The sequence below is a fragment of the Aspergillus luchuensis genome, chromosome 8 (assembly GCF_016861625.1).
Source record: "Aspergillus luchuensis IFO 4308 DNA, chromosome 8, nearly complete sequence".
Taxonomy (NCBI): domain Eukaryota; kingdom Fungi; phylum Ascomycota; class Eurotiomycetes; order Eurotiales; family Aspergillaceae; genus Aspergillus; species Aspergillus luchuensis.
In genome coordinates this window covers 706,084-726,324 of record NC_054856.1, presented here as the reverse complement: position 1 = coordinate 726,324, position 20,241 = coordinate 706,084, and the positions used below count along the sequence as shown (strand labels likewise).

Genomic DNA, 20,241 nt, shown 5'->3' with positions numbered 1-20,241 from the left:
TCAATTAATTTGATGACAGAGCAAACTGACAAACAGACATGTGACCACATGCTACATCACCTGTCAGGGGAACTTTGTCGCTTTAAACGTCTTCATAATCGATCAGTCTTAGCCCTTCCAATTTATATTCAATTGATCCACACATTTCAATCCATGGAAAGTGTCTGTCAGACGACCCAACCTTTTATGAATAAATTTGATGCTGATCGTGGGATACTGAATGCCTTGTTTGGAAAGTATTCAGGTACGCTTTCTCACCATATGGCAGTGAGGCGGCGTGCCAGGTCAGATAGCTTCATATGAGCACCAGAGATACTAATCATCACAGTAAAGCTCGCAGCTCAATATTATGCCACATGATTTCTCGTGTTTCCAACTCTAGAACAGACTGATTGGCCGACACTTCAAATAGTTGCACATTGTCTCTTTCGGTGCTTCGCGACTGGGTTTGCGCCGTCTGGACAAGGAAGAGCCCGATGCATATACAATGTGAATTGCGTCCATCTAACTAACTCTGCATCCTGCACATCTTGTTCACGCTCTTCCATGCTTAGCATCAAGAAGCGAGGAATCTTGTCTAGCAAAAGTACCGAGCTTATGCACTTGAAGGCCGAACATCATATCTTCCAAGACTTTACGTCTAATCCTAATAACACGCGCGAGCTGTCTCCACTCCAATAAGCCTGTGACCCGTCATTACCCGGATCTTTAGAGGCTCCGAAACGCTGGTGTTTATGCGTCTCGGATGCAGGGTCTCATCAGTTTGCCGGTGTGCTGACGCTAATCAATCCATTGATATAGACTAGGGCTCTTGAAAGTCATCTACGCCGGTTCCAGAGAAGCGGCTAGAGGAGTCCATTCCGAAGCGAGTGACAGACTGGTCCGCACGGCAGCATCCATCTTGCTAGATGGACAAGAGACCGTGCGTAATCTCTCCGCCATGCTTGGGTTCTCGCGGCTACTTACACGAAACCACCCAACGCCCATACGAAACGAACAGATGCACGTAGTGGTTGGTTGGCAAACCCTGCAATCGGCCGGTCGCTGCTTTTGACAGCTGAAATGGACTTCGTCGGCGCCAAAGTATTTGATCCCCAAATCTCGAGAACCAGCCCAACCACCTTTTCGTCTGTCATAGAGGTAGTACGGCAGTAGGCTGAGATTAGCTTCATGCGGACGTGCACCAGCCAATGTTCACCATTAAAAGCAGTCAATTTGCGCCATAAACACTGCCACAGCGATCAAGAATGGCTAGGCTTGCACTGAGAGCAGAACACACTGTTCCAGGCCTTCTTCGACAATGCTGTTATACTTTTATCGGTCTCTACGCATTAAGCTTGCCTGTATGCCGTATGGAAGATCGGTTAAATGCTGATCACAACAGGAGTGCGAGCACAGTATGGATTTAACTCAAGCTGCGCGGCTCCTGCTATATATACAACTTTAACTCGGCGATATTCCCCATGTTTAATGGAGACAGGCTGTGGGGCAGCCTGTGGGCAGGGATCAAGGGGTCACGATCTGACACGTTCTTGGATGCATTTGCGCAGGAATCTAGGGATGTACCACCACGAGGACGCGCGCGATACTATCCTTGATCCTACATCCCCCTCGCATTCATCGGTATGCTTCCCGTGAAGCTGGGCCTTGGTTCAAGCAATTCGCGTCTGAGAATTGTCACCTAACGGCGAATTGAGGCCCTTCTACCCGCTACGCGTCCCTTCGTGCTCACATTCCTTGGGATCCCATCACACCCAGGGGAGGAAATTGTGCTACATCAACTAATTTTGGAGATTCCTCACCCTTGCAAGCATTATTAGGAAAAGCCCAAAAGCCGGTAAAAACAATGAAGGGGATGCCAACAAATGCAATGTTTCCACAATTGTGCGATGGTGCACAGTATGGCTTCTCTCACTAAAGAGTTGGTTACGAATATGGTTTGCCAGATGAATGCAGCGATCCATGGTTTAGCTATGTGTGCTGGCTTAGTCTAGGCATTTCATTCGCTATGCCTCATCAGCATATTATGTTTCGTGATCAAGCGGGCTTTTTATGATATATAAACCAAGGCTTGTTCACTCTAGTCTTCCGTTGTGCAGTTCTCGTTCAACATCCCAATCAACCCTTGTTTTTGCCCTTCATCGCTTGTCACTCCCCTAGTTTCAAGCCTGGCTTAGTCTGTCTCTTAAGAGTTCAGAGCAAATTTCAATAAGCCTGAGTCATCATGAAGGCCCAAACAGCGGCAATCATTTTGTCGTTCTGCAGCTCTATCCTCGCTGTTCCTGTCCACAACCCGAATGCTAAACGGGCTGCTATCCCGAGTGGCCAGCCCCAATGGCCCAACAGTCCTTTCGGGAGCGGATTCCCCTTCACTGTTGGTTCCCATGGAGCCAAGGAGCAAGCTCCTGGCAGCAGCAGCATAGCCACTCCTTCGGGCACCCCCTCTAGCGCCCCGTCGGGGGCTTTCCACGGAATCCCACGGCCTGTCGCAACTCCCTTCCCTGACCAACAAATCCATGGACCCTTTTCCATCAATGCTCCGCCAGCCAATGAGGCAGCTTCCAGGCCGACGGCAACCTCAGTGAGCGCTCCGGCCGGGCCAGTTGCTGGCGCTGGAAGGCCTCAAAGCCAATCCTCCCAGGGTTTCCCGGCATACGGACAAAGCGAAGGCGCGCCACCTAGTGGCGGTCTTTCTGGAGGCCCGCCCTCACAGGGGTCAGTCCCGAGCAGCCAAGACCCCGGTAGCATTGACACGTCCTCTGCTTACGAGGACGGATACTATGTGGGATACACCCCAACTGGCCACTCGTCTGTTCCTTCCAACAGCGAGCCTACTGGCGTTCCTGGAGGTCAGCAATCTCAGGGCTACCCTCCGAGCGGACAGTATCCTGGTGGTGAGTCCACCGGGTCGCCTTTCGGAAGTCATTCTGAGGGCACAAGTGGCGAGTACCCTTATGGCCAATCTACTGGAGTTCCTTCAAAAGGAGGATACGCTCCTAGTAACTCCCAGACTGGTGGCCAATACCCTAGTTCTGGCTCCGGATCTGTGTACCCGGGTGAAGAATCAACAGGACCATTTGGCAGCAGCTACCCCAGTGAACAGTCGAGCGGACGACCCTCAACCAACGGCTACCCTAGCACTGGGCACTCCACAAGCTCTTACCCCAGTACTGGATACTCCGAGGGCCCTTCATCTGGAGCTTCCTACCCTTCATCCGGACACTCCGCAGGAACTTATCCTAGCTCTGGTCAATTCGAGGGCCCCTCCCAAGGTACCTATCCTTCCACTGGAAAATCCACGGGCTCCTACCCTGGTTCGGGACTCTCTGGAGGTACTTCGGGCGCCAGCTATCCTTCGTCTGAGCATTCGACGGGCGGCTACCCTGTTTCGAGCTCTTCGCAGGGCCCTTCCAGCGGCGCTAGCTTCCCTTCCACTGGCCACTCCGCGAGCACCTACCCTGGATCTGGATTTTCGGAGGGCCCTGAAGCCGGGAGCACCTATCCTTCCTCCGGACACTCCACGGGCAGCTTCCCCAGCTCTGGATATTCCGAGGGACGTCCTTCCACTGGGGCTGGCTACCCTGCCACGGGTAGCTCCCAGGGCGGATACCCCGGGGCTTCTCAGGGCGGGCACGGGTTCTAAAGCATGAGAAATGAGAAGGTAGTGATAAATTTGAGGTAGAAGCGAATTCAGCGTCAGGTAATATAATGTTAATCTTCCGTTATGTTTGTCTTGCAATGATGAGTGCTGGGTCTAGTTCAGGCTCAAGAATAATTTTAGTCATCAAACTTGATATCTTAGCTCTTGCATCTATGACCCTACCTATAAATAGCTGGAACATGGCGAAGTGAGCATAGTATATATACACACATTGAAGCTGCTATAGAACCGCGGCGTTTCGGATTGTTAACGTAATCAAAACTTCTACCTTGAAGTCATGCTGTCGTCTTAGACACTGAGTAGCAAATACTATATGCTATCAACACTTATAACTGCGTAGTATGAGATAAAAGTCCCTATTTGTAGGAGGATAGTAGTACTAAGTTAGTCAAGTGGTGCCAACTAGGAAGTAATAACTACTACTCATATATATATAATATTGAAGTCTGCACCTACCCGCACTTAGAATATATAAATTGTGAAGAATCATTCCAAAACAACTATCACAATGAACATTGCTGTATAAATACAATTTATCACATCATATAACTTATCAGAAATATATACTATACCAGTTTCACTGCAGACACCAACCCACCGAGACAGCCATACAAAAAGACACCTCACAGGACGTGCAGAACAGAACTAGTAAACAAATCTCCTACGACTCCCTCAAATAATGAACATACACCTACTTATTAGTAGAATACCACCAACTAATCAATAAGCAATCCCCACCAAAAGCTTAACTATACTACTACCCCCCTTCCCCCCGGAAACCCCCACATGAGGCATTTATCCCACCCACCCATTCATTCCAGTTACTACTACTAGTGTATATACTTACTCAATAAATCCTCCTGCACATCATCCATCAATCCACCAACCAATAAATTACAAATACTTTATCACACCAACCACCCCTGGTAAAAAGGATTTCCCCCAATTTATGCAAGGGGAAGAAGACCCAAAACAAGCTTTGACTCGACAAGGCTTGTTGGGACTTGGCTTTGGTCTGTTCGTACTTACTTACTTACTTAACTGTACATTAAGTACTTACTTTACTGGCACCGGTTTCATCTGGTCTCTGGGGAGGTTACTGTACAGTATCATGTAAGTAACTGAATTTGTTTTGTTTTCATGGGGGTTATTTGGATTTGAGGGGTTATGTGTATTGATACTGCTAAACTAACTAACCAGTTAACTAACCGATATGTGGGTGGATGAATCATTGTTATGGGTTTTAGACTCCCGCTGCGAAAGTAGTAACATTTAATGATATTTAATTCATGTTAAGAAGTAGATGGTGGTTCTGCTAAATATCAGTGACTACTAGTAGTAGTTCTAACCTTCCCTTCTTTTCTCGCCACACTCACAGTTTTTATACACACCTTCTATGAAAGTAACTGTATAAACCGACCCGGTTTAACCGACAATAATTACTTACAGTAAAAATCCATGGGGGAGGACTGCATGATCGATCAGATGACAGGGATCATCATCATAATCATCATCATTAATTAACAAGCTGAACCTAGAACCTAGAACCATCTGAACTGCAAGCAACAAGCAAGCCACAAATGATGACAATTTAAACCACAACCCACACCGCCGGACTTAGAACCGGCTTTGCTCACCGCTACTACAGTATGCATACATACACAACTTACTCCGTACATATTACTTTACTGTACATGATTCAATACATGATGCATACATTGACAATCTATCCATTTTTTTCATTCTTTCTAACCGGTTTACTTACTTGTAACTTACAGAGTATATACCGAAAAGAGTGTTTCGGTGTCTGCGTCTGTCGCACAAAATGCTTAGCGCTCTATTGTTGGTTCGCTGCAGCTTGAGTTGACGTAATCCCCGATTAGGATTACTACCTGTCTAACAGGCATCTGCGTTGTCCCTGATGAGAAGAATGATCGATCCACTGCGGATCGGGGCATGGAAGGAACGATCGCACTCCACAAACTAAGAATAGTCTTTCTTGATTGAGACAAAGAGACCCGCTGTCTATCGTGTGAAGAACGCTGCAGAAACCAGCTCTATGTATGCGGGTAGTGAAAAAGGCAGAGCGAGTGACTTGACACAATAACAAAAAAGAAAAGGACCTAGGGAGGGTAAAATTCTGCAAATGTACACAGGGATAGACAAGACCCGCGAGGGTAGTGAAAAAACCCGAATAAAAATAAAATAGCAATAGTAATCTTTATAAAATTGGATGCTATAGTTTAGTGTCACTCTCGGACTGCTAAATAAAACACAGATAAATCAGGCATTTATCATCATCTCTCATCAAGGTCATGAAGACGTGGGTGTCACTCAGACGGTGTGGAGGTGGTGGTAAGGTGCCGCGAACAGACCACAACACTATGTAGCAAGCCGCGTCTCATCGAAAAGCAGCCCTACTGCACCCATGGCGGCACGTAGAAATTGCCATTGCTGTTTTCGCTCATGGGGGCAGTATTGGGGTCGAAGAGCCCCACGTTCCAAGCGGCCTCGGTTGGGGGCGTGGTCATCGACATGCTGGCAGTTGGCGTAGTCACCGGCTTGAAGGTCTCAGCATTCGACATGGCGAAGGCATCCTCGGTCGGAAGTTGCTTGGCTTCCATGCCCATCGTGGCCTGAAGCTGATGCTCCAACGCCGCGGTGGATTCGTTGGCCGACTTGAGGAAGTCGTCAATGTCAATCGACTCAAGGTTATTCGATGCCAAGAGCTGTGCCTGAGGAAGACCGATGAATGACGAGGCCGAGCTAATGCGGAAATGGTCGATATCGGAGCCCTCGCTGACGCTGTTGAGATCATGCAGATCGCTGCCCGTACGTCCCAAGCCAGGGATCGGCGCGAACTCATCCGCTTCAGAGATGTCACCGGATGATGACGGGGCTGGGAATCCGGGAGCCATAGAGTTGTAATCGAAGCTTGCGTAGGAGGGTGCTTGAGTGCTTGTCGCGGCTGGTACTTCCGAGGAGTACAGAGGGAAGCTTGACCAATCGACTGGAGGGGCGCTGAAAGCGGTCGACTGAAGAGACACGTCGCCCTCAGGTGACGTGAAGAAGGGCTCCTTGTAGGGGTCCTGGAATGCGACACAATTGACAGGTGATGTCGCTGTTGTTGGGAAGGATGAGAATGATGACATGTCGAAGGGTAACCCCGACGTGACCAGTGGGTCCAGAGGGGTCTTCATAGGCATCGAGACCGGCTCGGGAACGCCAACGTCACCAGCGTTCTCCGCTGTCTGAACTTGAGGGAAAAAGGACGAGATGTCGAGTGGGGGAACGGTTGTCGGGACGTTGTCCGGCGAGACGACGGGGGCACTTTCAGGAGAACCATGTTCAGACTTGACACGGCGATGTTGTCCGCGCGCGGGTGACTGTTCTGCAGGCTGTTGTTGGTTTGCGAAACCCTCGTTGAGCATCGTGGGCTGGACCAGAGGCAGGTGGTCGACCGAGCGGCGGGCCACATCGCCAGCGTGGATGGTATGAGAACGAGGTATCGTGTAGGGCAGACCGCATTTGTGAGCCATGTCGTTGTGCTTATGAGCCGGCTTGTGGTGGCCATCGCGGAAAATAGTCAAGGTACTCTCCGATTTGGTCGATGTCAGCTGCGGCTTCTTGGGTTGATCCAACAGCGCCGCAGCTGGGGGTGGAGGGAGGCCGGTCTCCGGAACGGTATCCAGGTGGGGTTCCTTCTTCAGCGCACAGGTGCAGCGCTGACCATGAGTGCAGCCACATTTTGGACGGGAGTCCTCTGTAAAATCCAGATCAGAAAACTATGAACCAGTTCACCATCACCATCATGCTCACGCTTGTGATCCCGCTTATCAGTAACATGGGGATCTGAGTCATTCTTGTGGCAATTCTTTTTCTTGTCACCACACTCGCACTTAGTGTGGGTTGTCCGTGACTTGCGTAGGCCGCGACAGTGAGCGCATTGAGAGACAGGACGGCCTTTTTTGTTAATGTGGGTCAAGGGGCGGTCTGTAGCCAAGCCACGTTAGCAATTGCGACGGGAGAAGAATGTGATGCATCAGAGATAGTTGCCACACTTACCACTGTGGTGACAGCTGCTGACACGGTGACCCCGGACGCAAGCTTCACAAGCCCACTTCTCGCCATCGATAAGCATCGCCGCGGTTACTGAGAAAGGAACATGCGACGATTCGCGACGGTATATAGGATCAAAAGGGTATAAGTGAACAGAGTGGGGGCCGAGAAGTCGCACGCTTCTCCGCCTAGTTTTGGTCTTTTATATATGGATAGTTTTGTATGAGGATGTTAAGCCGAACAGGAAGACCTGCCGGAGGAAAGCGAAGAGGCCGTCAAGGCGAGAAATTCGAGGTATAGGTGGTGTGGTCCGTCGCAAAGATCGGACCAGCAGAAACCAAGGCAAACTCCAACAAAGCAAGGGTATCACCAGCTTGAATATCCCAATGCACCGAACGAGGTCACAGAAACGCCGTTTCACCTGTAAGAGGGTCGAATCGCAACTGAGGTCGGGAAGGTCGATGTAGGCTGCCGTGACGATTTGGCAAGCCCGATAGAAGAAGCCCGGGGAAGGGAGTATAGTATAGTAGTGTAAAAAAGGCGAGAACAAAGAAGCGGGTAGGCGAGTTGTTCACACAATGGCAACACCCAGGTACCAGGGGCGGGATGGGCAGTTCGAAGCGGAACGAGCAAAGCCCAACAGGAACATACACAAAACCCCAAAGGAAGAATCAGGAGAAAGAGGATTGAAGGGAATGGGGGGGCCAAAGCCTACGCACCGTTTGGCGCCGGCCGTGAGACAGGACACCAAATACCGGCTGTGGCGGCCAAGATAAAGAGAAAAAGCGATCGATCTCGAGGCAGAGTTGCAGAAGTAACCCTGTGGAAAAGAGGAAAAGGGAAAAAAAAGAGAAAGAGAAGGGGGGGAGAAAGGCGGGAGGGGAGCGGGAAGAAGTAGTCGCAATTCAGTCCGGTCGCTTTGGGTTTCGGCGAGAGGGTCAGAGGGGGGCGGCGAAGTGGAAGGGAAAGTGGAACAACTCGGCGCCCGCAAGGAGATTCGCGTGGCACCTCTGGTCTCTCTGCCTAACCGGAGTGTGTGAACTATTCACTGTATTCATTACTGGTTTGTTTCATTTCATTTCAGTTCTTTCCTTACTTACTTTACAACACCTTTACTGTTACTTTATGTATGGTTTCTTTTTTTTCTTTTTTCTTCCACGTTCGGTGTTGATCGGACGCTTTCTTTGCTATTACTGCTGCTACTACTTATAGCATAGACACCCAATTCTGTAGCAGATAAAAATTTCCGAACATTATTTGTAGTATGTATGTATCTTCCTTCCCTCTAAATCCATAAAACTCAGTAGTTGATCCCTGAATACGATGTATTATCTTTTCCACAAGCCCACATACACGCCCACACACACGCATAGAAAGGAAACAGGTGAAAGAACAACCTATCGCTCCACATAGCCCACGGGCCATTCCATGGATACTAGAATTGGGCAATAAATTGTTTTTGACGAAGCCTCGTGCCAAAACAGCCAAGCTGTCACGCACGATTCCATTTCTTACGCAAATCGATCCCCCTCTCCCTCTCTTCCCCCCCAGGTATGCGATCCCGGATTTTGTCAGTCAGCCTTGTGGCTAGAGCCTACAGTAGTTACTCCAGAACCATTCTGTCAACCCCTACCTACGATCTGGTTGCCTTACCCCTGGATCTTCACCCCCTCTTACTCGCAATCCATCCCGACCAATTCACCTGGTATTCGTGTCGTGCATTAAATGCCATGTTTCTTGCCGCGTCAGCAGGAGACTTTTTTCTTGCTGTCCAGAGCAAGGTACCTTGAAAAGCATGCAGCCAGCGCCCTGATACTCGGTGTGCACCGCCGCTGATTCACTACTACTAAGATGGCTCGGAAAGACGTAACATACGGTATCCAAACCAAACCAAGCATTTCAGGTGAGATTGAGATCTCGAACTCGACCCCCCAGCTATCTCCTTCAGGTCCTTATGTGCCAATGCAAGGGATCTCCGACGACGCAACCGCTTTTTTGAGAGAGGGGGGGGGGAACATTTCTTCCGAAACTTGGCTTCGTCCTCTTATCCTGATCTATCTTTCCATCCCAATCCCCTGTTCTAATCCAAGTGATGATTCTAATCGTAGCGAAGTCGGTTAGCCGCGCTTCACGCCAGGATAGACTAGGTAGCCCGCTCAGAATTAGACCGCCTGGAAATGGTTAGACTGTTGGCAGGAACTTGTCCTTAGGTCTTAGGTTAGGGTTCAGACTTCCAAGCGTCGAGGAGCCTTAGTCTACAAACTTGTGGTCTAAAGGCTTCGTGGAGAACGGACCAAACTCTGTTGAGGGGCCGAATGGATCCTGTTACGAAAACTCTGGGGCACGACAACCGGGCCGGTCACTAGTGACAATATTACCTTGGTTGGCCTAATATATTCCGACACCGATCCCTCTTCCAGTGGGCAGCAGGACAGGGACATGGGCAGAAGAATCCAGTATCAAAGTGATGCTGCACAGCTGGGAACTATGTGTTGATAGTTATTTCGGGAAACTTCTGTTAGCGTCAGCCGCCATGGTACAATCCGCGACGTGTCCCGAACCAATGACTGTTGGGGCAAATGCCTGCTGCCTTGGGAAGGTACAACAAAGTAGTAAGTAAGTGGTGGTCAGTAATAATAGTACATAGTAGTTCTTCCAGTGGTAATTCAGCTTTCAACGCCTTAGGCCACCCGTCAGTCATTCCAGTCTTCTTTGCCATAAGACACGGATTCACAGCCATAAGTTCTAGAAAACCAAATTCCAGTCTTCTATGCAGTCCACTCTTTTTTCGCTCCAGCCACTCATGCGGTTCTGACCGGACAAAAGGGCTTGCGAATGGGCAGGCACTGGAATTCGACCATGGTTGACCCCGTGGACTGAACCACGTCCCGGGCTGGAAAGTCTGTGCCCATCGAGCGGTTCGACCTTTCATGCATGTGCCCTGGATCCTGTCCCCTGTCCTAATGCCGAACATTCTGTGCTCCGTACTCCGGGGCAATTGTGCACACACAGGAGAATTATTGACAGATTGCTTATGAAAGGAGTATAATGTCGGTGACTCCGACCGGCTGCAGTGTTACTGACTTGAATGGAGGAGGTAACCTTCCATTTGAGGCCAGAAAGTGGTCGGAAAGGAAGTCAAAAGTAGGTACGCAGCAGCACAGGTTGAGATGCAGGTTCAGGTTCAACTGTTTTGTGCTGTAACCAGGGTGTATTGGTGACGTACGGTATCGTATCGGTGTTGAAATTCCTGACAACTTCCCCATATGATCACCGTGGAATTGCCGACCATTGAGATTGTGACATTGCGCTCCTTCATTACTTCGCCTATCAAACAAGAAGCCTATCAGAGAGTCAGGAAAAAGATACCAATTCCGCTAGGGACCATGTTTACATCACCGATCAGTTGTCCACTTAGGGACTCAGATCCCAGCGTCAAAATCACGGGTTGTTGGGGACTGCGGGATGGCGTCACTGCTTCTTGTTCGGGGCAATTGCAGCGGTTTTGATGGTCGGTCATGCGGCGGGGCCTGATCTACACAGCGCTGGGTGGATGTTCTCTTCCGCCAATTATACCCTCCATTCTGACTATAGTCGGGTCCCTTCGGGGCCTCCCTGAGTGAGCTCGCCCTGGTAATCCCACGGTATGGCCTTTATTCTTCTTCGTCAGCTCGCCAATGGACGGGAAACGCTCCCTCGGCTGCAACAAGTAAGATGGAAGTTACCAGGTACATAAGTCCCCTAGATACTCTATGTGAACTACAACTCCACATTGCTGCAGCAGAGAGCTGAAGCTATTATTTCAGATAGGGAGGCATTCTAGCCAACAAAGCGTATTACTTGAAACACCAACACCCCGGCAACCATGCCGATGATAGGGTAGCCAACGGTTTAGTGTAGGAAGTTGAACATGGGTTGACTGAACACACCGGGTCAGTTACTAAGTAAGTTAAGCAAACCTGGGTCACAAACGTATTGCGAAGCGTACACGCTAGATAGACGGGATCCATTCCATTACCTGACCGTCTGCGCCTCCACTTACTACTCGGCGTAGTCCGTTGTTAACAGTTAGTTGGTTAGTTACTAAGGACTTATTAGGATGAGCCAGCCGGAGCCTAACTAACTAGCATCATCTTTAGTTAGTTCCGCTTGACTAGTTAGCAACACGGCTAGGCTGACTTGCCTTGTCTGGGTGGATCATCATCCCGGGACTGGAACCTCCATTGATTATTCCCCAGATAGTTCCACTCAAATCCTTAGGCCAGTGGTGGCTATAACGGAATCACCGTTCCAGTCTACATAATGATAACGAACCCACCCCAATAATTCTTGTCTGTGAGGGAAAAGGTTGAGGGAAGAGGGAAAAAAGAAAGAAAAAGCGACCTACGTATCAACCGCATAAGCGGAACCATTGAAATTGTTGTTCTACGTACGGATCGCGCCCGTCGTTTCCCCGTCGGCGAATTTACGCCTTGCGATTTTCTTTCCCCCCCCAAAATGCAGGGCTTAATGTTAGATAGGCTGAGCTGCTTGCTCCCTGGTAGTCTAGTCTACTAAACTGACTAAGTACAAAGTAGACTAGACTAGCTCAGACACGACGCGGTGGGACCTGTTTCAGCCTACTGCGCACCGGTCAGCCCCAGCCAACGGACCGTGCCCGCGTTGTGGAGGAAAGTGATTGAAGGTATGGTATTTGTCTCTGGTGGAAGCAAGACCGTGGGAGCCGCTATGGTTCTTACTAACAAATTGTTCCGTTTTGCAATTATGTAGGTCAGTTATCGGCGGCTGGGGTGTTAAAAGTTGTTCTTTGGTACCAACTATGCACCCCGTATTGATGAGCTCAGATTCGCTTACGAGTTCTTTGGTGACTCGAGCCGCTTCCTCCAGAGAATCGGGGATGCAGGGGACATTCGTTGTCGATCTTCAACAACGGGGTTTTACTTAGTGTAGTACTTAGGTTTTTTGAACGGTAATAGATGCAAAGAGCGACTAAGCCTATGCATTGTACCGTATCTTAGTCCATTGGCAAAGGCTAACTACCTGCCAATCCTACGAATTTTCCGAGAATGAGGCCGAAGCATAGATACTTCGTCTGGTGTTATGCATCCGGTAGGAGTCACAGAGTGATAATCATGCCATCGAGAACAAGGAACAGTTGCGGCCGTTCTTGCAAGGCACCAGATCGTCGTAAGGGGTAATCGGATGCAAGCTGCACTCAATCCACATCCGGTGAGGGTCCGCAATCGATTGATAGATGAAGTAATGCTACCACTGTCATGCGATAAACAATCTGACGACAAAACCCAGGAGATCTGAGGTATCAAACCGAGACTCTCGTCGGGGGTGCATGTTACTTTCCCAACACCGACACAAAGTACTGGCCGACGTGGCAGAGCTATAATCTTTCCGTCGGTAGGAACTGGGTGTCTCGAATGAAAGGTTCAAAGTGCCCTCGAACGGCCAGTTCAGCCGAAGACCTGTATTACCAGAAGCGATTATATTCGGGACGTCACATATGCAGAGGTCCGCGAACCTATCATTGTGATAGGCGAAGGAGATCCGGAGCATGAATGTCACGCCGAAGCCTAGACATGAGGCTGTCGTTCGGAGGTGAAAACAGACTGCACAACCGATTGTTCTCTTCAAGCTCGGACCAAGAATAAGCAATTGCATGCTGACTGCTAAAAGACCGAGTCGGAGATTAAGTGTGCAGCATCAGGACAGAGTTGGCTGCAAGTGAGCTCTCCTTGAGCGATAGGCGTCGTACAGCATCCTCCCGTGAGAGCTCACCACATGAAGCCGGAGTTTGGATATATGAAGCAGGAATTCTGATGCTCAAATAGCGAAAAGGTCCAAACTTAGAATCAATAGGAGTGCCCATAAGGAAATGAGTGGTGATTGTAAACATTAGCTGGCAGCTGAACCTGAGGGACAAACGGCTGGTGAAGTTTACGGGTCAACCACATCAAGTCCCAGTCAATCGCCTCATATACCGGATCAACATGGCGAGGTTGAGATAGTAGGAAAGGGATCCTGGCAGACAAAATCCAAGCAGAATTCATCAAGACAAACCCCTCCAGCTCGATGAAACTATTGATCAGACAAACTTCTGGTCGCCAGTGAAAGAAGCGATGGTCGAGTTCTGGGCCGGTGGGAAATAGTATTAATCCGTCGCTGGACGCAGAAACAAAAAGCCGGCCCTCCGCGTCGGCGCGATCATCCCAATATGAAACTATATCCTCGTCCCCGAATTCTCATCAGATTCGGTGCGATGGTATGCCTGCAATTCGATCGCGAGATCATGTTTGCTGTGTCCTGCTCGTCGCCGACGGCCTTCGGCGCTAACCCTTTCGAATTTCTCCCCGCCCAGGCAATTTTAGCCTGTAAAACCTTGCCTGCTGTTCGCGCGTCTTCCGTCCTTCAACTCTCTCCCTCCTCCACCATCCGGAGCATCGCTCCACCATCCACCTTCGCTTGTCCCTGGCGCTTTTATCCCATTCAGCCACAATGAACTCTCGAGACCACGCCGATATGCCTCCGGCTCCTTCCTACCCGTCCCCCAACGCGGCGCAGATGAGCCAAGGCGCCATGCAGTACTACAACCGCCAGTTGACCGCCGACGAACTTCTGTCAGCTGAGCTTTCGCGCGAGACCTCTGGACCTGGCCTCGCCGATGGCTCAAGCAATGGCGTCCACCATGGTCAGTCGATGGTTCTAGGATCCTCCAATCCTGGTGGCGCTGATATGGGCCGTCCTTCCTCCCCCGACCAGCACCAACAACAGCATATGCTGCAATTCACCCCGAGCCAGCAAGTCGGAGTCGACCCCAACCACGACCTGAGCTATGGAGACCAGAGCGCGAGACGGAAGAGATCCAAGATTTCCCGGGCGTGCGATGAGTGCAGGCGCAAAAAGGTACACTCGACACGCTTTTTCCATTTTCCTCATCTACACGCGACGCGGGTCCGAGTGAGCTAACATGTTACTTTCACTAGGTCCGTTGCGATGCAAGCTCGGAATCCGGTGTCGAAACTTGTTCAAATTGTCGCCGGCTTGGAGTGGTATGCCAGTTCAGTCGTGTTCCCATGAAACGTGGCCCTAGCAAAGGGTAAGGATTGCGATGCGCGTGTGGGTTCTGGCATTGAAGGATGAAGCTTGGCTAATGTCGATGATAGTTACATCAAAGAGCTTGCCGAACGATTGCATACCCTCGAAAGCCAGATGCAACCTACTATGGTTCATCCCGACATGCCATACCAGACTATGAACGAAGTGTCTTCTCCAAGGGCGTACCAAGACTTTTCGCCACCAATCGACGCTGGCCCTATTGGTCGCAAGAGAACATACTCCGTGTTTGAAGGGCTTCCAAGCTCATCTTTCGCGCAGGCGCCGTTCAATCCTCGCTCTCAGAATGCTTTTGGTTCGTGACCACCTGCCCGTCGCTATTGTAAGTTTGGGAGACTGACCCTAATACTAGAGGCTGGAGAAAGCGCAACGGATCCTTGCAATCCCTCGGTCGTGAATCACACCGCACCCAAATCCGGAAATCTATTCTGGTCAACTGGCAATGAGACCGACTTGCCGGCTGGGCTTGACATACCTGAAGTGCCTAAGCAAGCATTGGATGAGGATATGACACCCTTGGATGTGGATGAAGGCGCTCTCAACGCGTAAGTTCTATAGCAGAGATGACTATTTGTAGGGCAAGCTCTCTAACCTCAAACAGGTACTACCAGAAGATTCACCCAGTCCTCCCCATTTTGCCACACTCAAAGGAGCGACTTCTTGAGCTTCTACACCAATGCAGCCGAGAGGTGCAGGAGATATTCCTGTACAGCTTGCTCACGGTGACACGTACCAACATGGATCGCATGACAAATGCGTTTGAGAGGGTAACATCGTTCGACAATGCACAGGATCTTCTCTTGTACTATACACGACAGCCTGCCATGCTCCGCCCAGCAGCTATCAACTTGGTCTGGCTCCAGACTTTACTCCTCATGATTGTTGACTGTGACTCGAGGGGCCCAGACAACTTCGTGATGAAGGATGGAGTGCCCAAGCACACTCTCATTCAATCTGCGACAAAGCTCGGCTCGGATATGGCGAAAGCCTTCGGACAGCTGAGAACCAAGCGATCGTCTGATCCAGACGTTGACTCTGACGCAAACCTTGTAAGGCGCAGCTGGGTCTCTCTGGCCCTTCTGTCTCGCTGGTATGCAATTAGCGTTGCTGATTATAGTGTTTTGGGAACGTTCGAAATCGGTGGCCGCGAGGATGAGAGAGTCCTCGGCTCAGCCACCGCAGGGATTGCATCGTACTCTACGATCCTTATCGACATGGTCACTCTCGTCGCTCAAGAGCACAACGTATGCCAGACCAACACAGGGCTGGGCCGTCTGGTTGGAGCGAACATGGTCGCAGGTCTCGAGCGTCTGGCCGAGGTAGCAGACTTCCGCAAACCGCACGAGAATCCCGAGGATGGCACATCTTATGGCTTTTTTGAAAGTCTACAAAACCAGCTGTACTGGACCAGTCGCCTCCTGATCAAGCGGCATATATTCGTTCACAGTCCATACGAAATTATTTACGCCGCAGAAGAGGTTATGAACGAGTTGCACAAGGCCAGTATGCAGTCCCGACTGGCGACACCATTCGACCTGCATAGTCTTGCGCTGGCATCCATTACTCTTCTCGAGGCTACTGTGCTTCCCGAATACTCGAACCAATGCTGGGAGGCGCTTAAAAAGCTCGAAGAAATTCTCGATTACCGCTCCAAACGCTCCGCCGAGTCAGGTGAATACGGCGACATCTTTGGCACCCCCGGTTGGGATTCGAAGATCCGCGTCTTCCTGGAATGGAGACGAACCAAAGCTCAGGAGACCCAGCTCCATGACCCCAGCCTCGGAAAAAGCGGCTCTGCAGCTCCGCCTGTGATGGGCCCGAACGAACAGCGCTCTCTCCAACACCTCGCTGACCTGGCTGTCGGTGCGGAAGGCCAAGTAGCCGCCAACGCCTCCTCTCCGCCCCCCGCCATCTCTGAACACAACCTGAATGCCACATCACCAAACATGGCATCGGCCGCGCAACCGCATGGTCACGTGGTCGTGGATTTCACACTCCTCACCAAGGAAGGTTACCTTAACGTCTTCTCTGGGTTGATCTATCGTCGCCGGTAAACTAGGTTGTATACTGGAATCGTTTGCATGGGGTGTATTTCAGTGATGACTGTCTTTTGGAAAAAATGAGTTGATTCAATTTGGCTTGGATTTTCTCTTCTCTTCTTAACTCTCTCCCCAAAAAGAAAATTATTTGACAATACCTCACCATATTAATGATTGCTTTTATGTGACTAGCGCAACTATTCTCTTCTTTTCGTGGCCCCTGTATAGCTAAATGGATATTATTTTTGCTTTCCCCATGTAATATTTGAAGCGTAACCCATCGAGTAGTTTATTAGCTTTACTTATCCGTCCAGGTAATATCCTCATCTACATACGTACTTAATTTTCTAGCCAGGTCGACAGCTTCCCCTTTCCGTTTTAGTGCTCACCACCAGCCGCTTTTGCTCACTGAGTGGACCTGAGCACGCTCTGAGCAACCTGAGGCGATCACTGAGCACGGGGTGAGCGGAAGACTGAATGCCCTGAGTAACCTCAATCAACTGTACCCAACTAGCAGTCTCCCCCTTGCCCATTTCTCCACTCCGACTTCTCTTTTGCCCGCCACACCCAAAAAATCCCAGCACTGCCATCATGAAATGACGAATCAGGGAAGCTATTTTTCCTTCTCATGCCCACGACCTTTTCCCAAGGAGGAAATGCTGTACTATCGCGCTGCACCAACATGGCCAACTCTTTCTGGGCTTTCTCCGTCGAAAGACAGCACAAGCCCAGATCTTCATGGGAGCGTCCCTGACGAACATCGCCGCTTCGTCTCCAATGGATGGCGGGACATATCCGCGAAACGGTTCGAGCTCAGTGGGAGCACTGGTGGTAGCCCTGCACCAAAGGCGGTCATCAAGGAAGATCGACAACACGCTGCCGGCAGCGCACACTCAGAAGTTATATGGAAGTCTGCCTGGGGGCCGGGCATACTGGCTGTCTACCTACGCCAAGACTCTTGGGTTCCGCGAGGATGGTGATGTCGATTTAAAGAACATAGTGGACTTGTACATAGATCGAAGTATGATTTGTGAAAGCTTCAAGGTTGACAAGAAATCTACATATGATTCTATGAGTTTTAACGAGAGGCTGGTGGCCAAGTTGCAGATCCTCCATATACAGCCCGATTTCCTAGTTGGGCCTCCTACCTATTTGGTATAATTGCCTCCTTAGGACTAGTGGGATTTCTAAACTGCACAACTGAGTAACTACCTACCGACATACCTACACATATGTAGGTATGTAATCAACTGGTCCCATGTAATCTCAACTAATTATACAAAGAGAAAATGGAATACCGCAAGACAACCTCATTTTCATTTCTGAACTATTCATGCTTCAGACTACTACTTCCCACACCACCTTGCCCTGATTAATGCTATACGGAGCTGGCCATCTTTGGGGGACCTCCTTCTCACGCCAGAAGAGCTTGACACACGTCACCATCTCTGCTGTGATGCCACCCCCGGATTGTTCGCAGCAACAGATTGCACCGAAAGCAGATGGCTCTAGAGCCGATCTTGGAAACGTACCGATCACACTAGACGAGCTCGAAATCGATTCGCACCCCGCATCGCGCCTTCATACTGAAGGTTAGTATGCATATGCCCTTGAACTTATTAACTGAGACCAATCCACTCATTCATAACGACACACAGGCCCAAGCTCTGCTCAAGAGAGCGTGATTGTCACGTGGAACGGAGAGGATGACCCCAAAGATCCATACAACTGGCCCCTTTCTAAGAAATGGCAAGCCACGGGCATTGGCTTGCTTGCGAGCTTTGTCTGCTCGATGAATGGGACCATCCTAACGGTGGCTCACACGGCCATTGGGGACGAATTTCACATCTCCGATGCGACGTTCCCCAATACTTACTGGCTAACAACATCTTGGGGTATCGGGGCCGCACTGTGCCCGCTTCTTCTGTTTCCTGTGATGGAGGACTTTGGCGTTCGACCTGTCCTTCTCACCACCTATTTTTGCTTTATTGCTTTTTTGATTCCTGTAGGGCTGGCACCAAACTTTGCCACCCTGATTGTAGTTCGATTCTTCAGCGGAGGATGTGTTCCGCTGATAAGCGACGCCGTTGCCGGTATTTCATCGAATGTCTTTCACGGCGATCGAGCCCGGAGTGTCCCAATTTGTCTGTACGTGACCATCTATCTGGGGGCAACAAGTCTGGGCCCGGTGGTTGGCTCTGCCATCCTGCAATTCCTGTCATGGCGCTGGATTGGGTACATCGAACTGATCTGGACCGCTGCCCTATTTCCGATTCTGATCTTCGGTCTGCCAGAGAGCCGCGGGCCGGCGATCTTGCGCGCTGAGGCCAAACGACTGCGCCGCGAGGGGGCGAACGCATACGCGACTGAGAAGATTGATCGAGGAGCATTGCCTCAGCTTATCCTACAGAGCGTTCAACGGCCTCTGTACATGCTATGTACTGAAGGGGTCGTGTTCGTTGCGACGGTGTGGGCTGCCTTCAGCTTGGGAACAATCTATCTTTTTACGCAATCGGTCGAGCAAGTATACAAGGAGCTATATAATTGGGATTCTATCCAGTGTGGGTATGTCCAAGTTGCGATTGTGATCGGGGAACTTCTGGGCGGTGGATTTTGCATCTTAACCGATCCCTGGTACTATGCATCCGCGACCCGCAATACCGAGGCACCGGGCACGCCGATCCCGGAGGCTCGACTTCATGCATCGATCATTGGTGGACTCTTTGGTGTCACGGGCGGCATGTTCGTGTATGGGTGGACATCGTACACTTCCATACACTGGATGGCACCCACCGTCGGCCTGGCGATGGTAGGGTTTGGGACGACGGCGGTCATTGTTGGCAATGCTAACTATCTCATCGACGCGTACAGCAAGTATGCTGCGAGCGCCCTCGGGGCAGTGGGTTTCGTCGAGAACATCTCTATCGCCTTTGTACCTCTGGCCGCAGCAGCCTTGTACACGAATATTGGGTTTCAGTGGGCCAGCTCGCTGCTTGCATTTGTGTCTTTGGCCCTGGTGGCAACTCCTTTTGTGGTCCTCCAATGGGGAAAAGAGATCAGATCTTATAGCCCTTTCATGCAGGAGGCCACTGTAGAGCGGAGGAGCGTCAATGCCGCGGCCGCAGGTGTATAGACAATCAGGGCCTACAGGTGCTGTGCTCTGCGCAGCGCCCCCTCTTAGGTGTATGATCATTTTGATTGCGTGAATTCTCCAACAATTCCTATGATATAGACAGTTTTCGGACCGAACTGGCTACTGTTGGTCGGAAATGGTCAATGAATATATATATACATAGTATTTTTAATCAAGGGGAGCTAGCTAGTCAACTACTAGTATTATATTTGTACAGCTAAATT

General features: G+C 50.2%; 6 protein-coding genes across 6 annotated transcripts; 4 read left to right on the top strand and 2 right to left on the bottom strand.

The window, feature by feature from the left end:
- Positions 1–2,224: 2,224 nt before the first annotated feature.
- AKAW2_80253A (uncharacterized protein) lies at positions 2,225–3,643 on the top strand (the record flags this gene model as incomplete). Its single annotated transcript, XM_041681253.1, has 1 exon — positions 2,225–3,643. The coding sequence occupies one exon, from the start codon at positions 2,225–2,227 to the stop codon at positions 3,641–3,643; it is 1,419 nt and encodes a 472-aa protein (XP_041548214.1).
- Positions 3,644–6,078: 2,435 nt separating this feature from the next.
- AKAW2_80252S (uncharacterized protein) lies at positions 6,079–7,802 on the bottom strand (the record flags this gene model as incomplete). Its single annotated transcript, XM_041681252.1, has 3 exons — positions 6,079–7,424; positions 7,481–7,654; positions 7,727–7,802. The coding sequence occupies 3 exons, from the start codon at positions 7,800–7,802 to the stop codon at positions 6,079–6,081; spliced, it is 1,596 nt and encodes a 531-aa protein (XP_041548213.1).
- Positions 7,803–10,904: 3,102 nt separating this feature from the next.
- On the bottom strand, positions 10,905–11,240 carry AKAW2_80251S (uncharacterized protein; the record flags this gene model as incomplete). Its single annotated transcript, XM_041681251.1, has 2 exons — positions 10,905–11,063; positions 11,115–11,240. 2 exons carry the CDS (start codon positions 11,238–11,240, stop codon positions 10,905–10,907), a joined length of 285 nt encoding a protein of 94 aa, XP_041548212.1.
- Positions 11,241–14,227: 2,987 nt separating this feature from the next.
- RGT1 (putative C6 finger domain protein) lies at positions 14,228–16,899 on the top strand (the record flags this gene model as incomplete). The annotated part of the gene is made up of 5 exons (XM_041681250.1): positions 14,228–14,635; positions 14,716–14,828; positions 14,896–15,140; positions 15,198–15,390; positions 15,447–16,899. The coding sequence occupies 5 exons, from the start codon at positions 14,228–14,230 to the stop codon at positions 16,897–16,899; spliced, it is 2,412 nt and encodes an 803-aa protein (XP_041548211.1).
- Positions 16,900–17,622: 723 nt separating this feature from the next.
- AKAW2_80249A (uncharacterized protein) lies at positions 17,623–18,045 on the top strand (the record flags this gene model as incomplete). The annotated part of the gene is made up of 1 exon (XM_041681249.1): positions 17,623–18,045. One exon carries the CDS (start codon positions 17,623–17,625, stop codon positions 18,043–18,045), a length of 423 nt encoding a protein of 140 aa, XP_041548210.1.
- Positions 18,046–18,259: 214 nt separating this feature from the next.
- On the top strand, positions 18,260–20,017 carry AKAW2_80248A (uncharacterized protein; the record flags this gene model as incomplete). Its single annotated transcript, XM_041681248.1, has 2 exons — positions 18,260–18,476; positions 18,543–20,017. The coding sequence occupies 2 exons, from the start codon at positions 18,260–18,262 to the stop codon at positions 20,015–20,017; spliced, it is 1,692 nt and encodes a 563-aa protein (XP_041548209.1).
- Between the last annotated feature and the right edge of the window lie 224 nt (positions 20,018–20,241).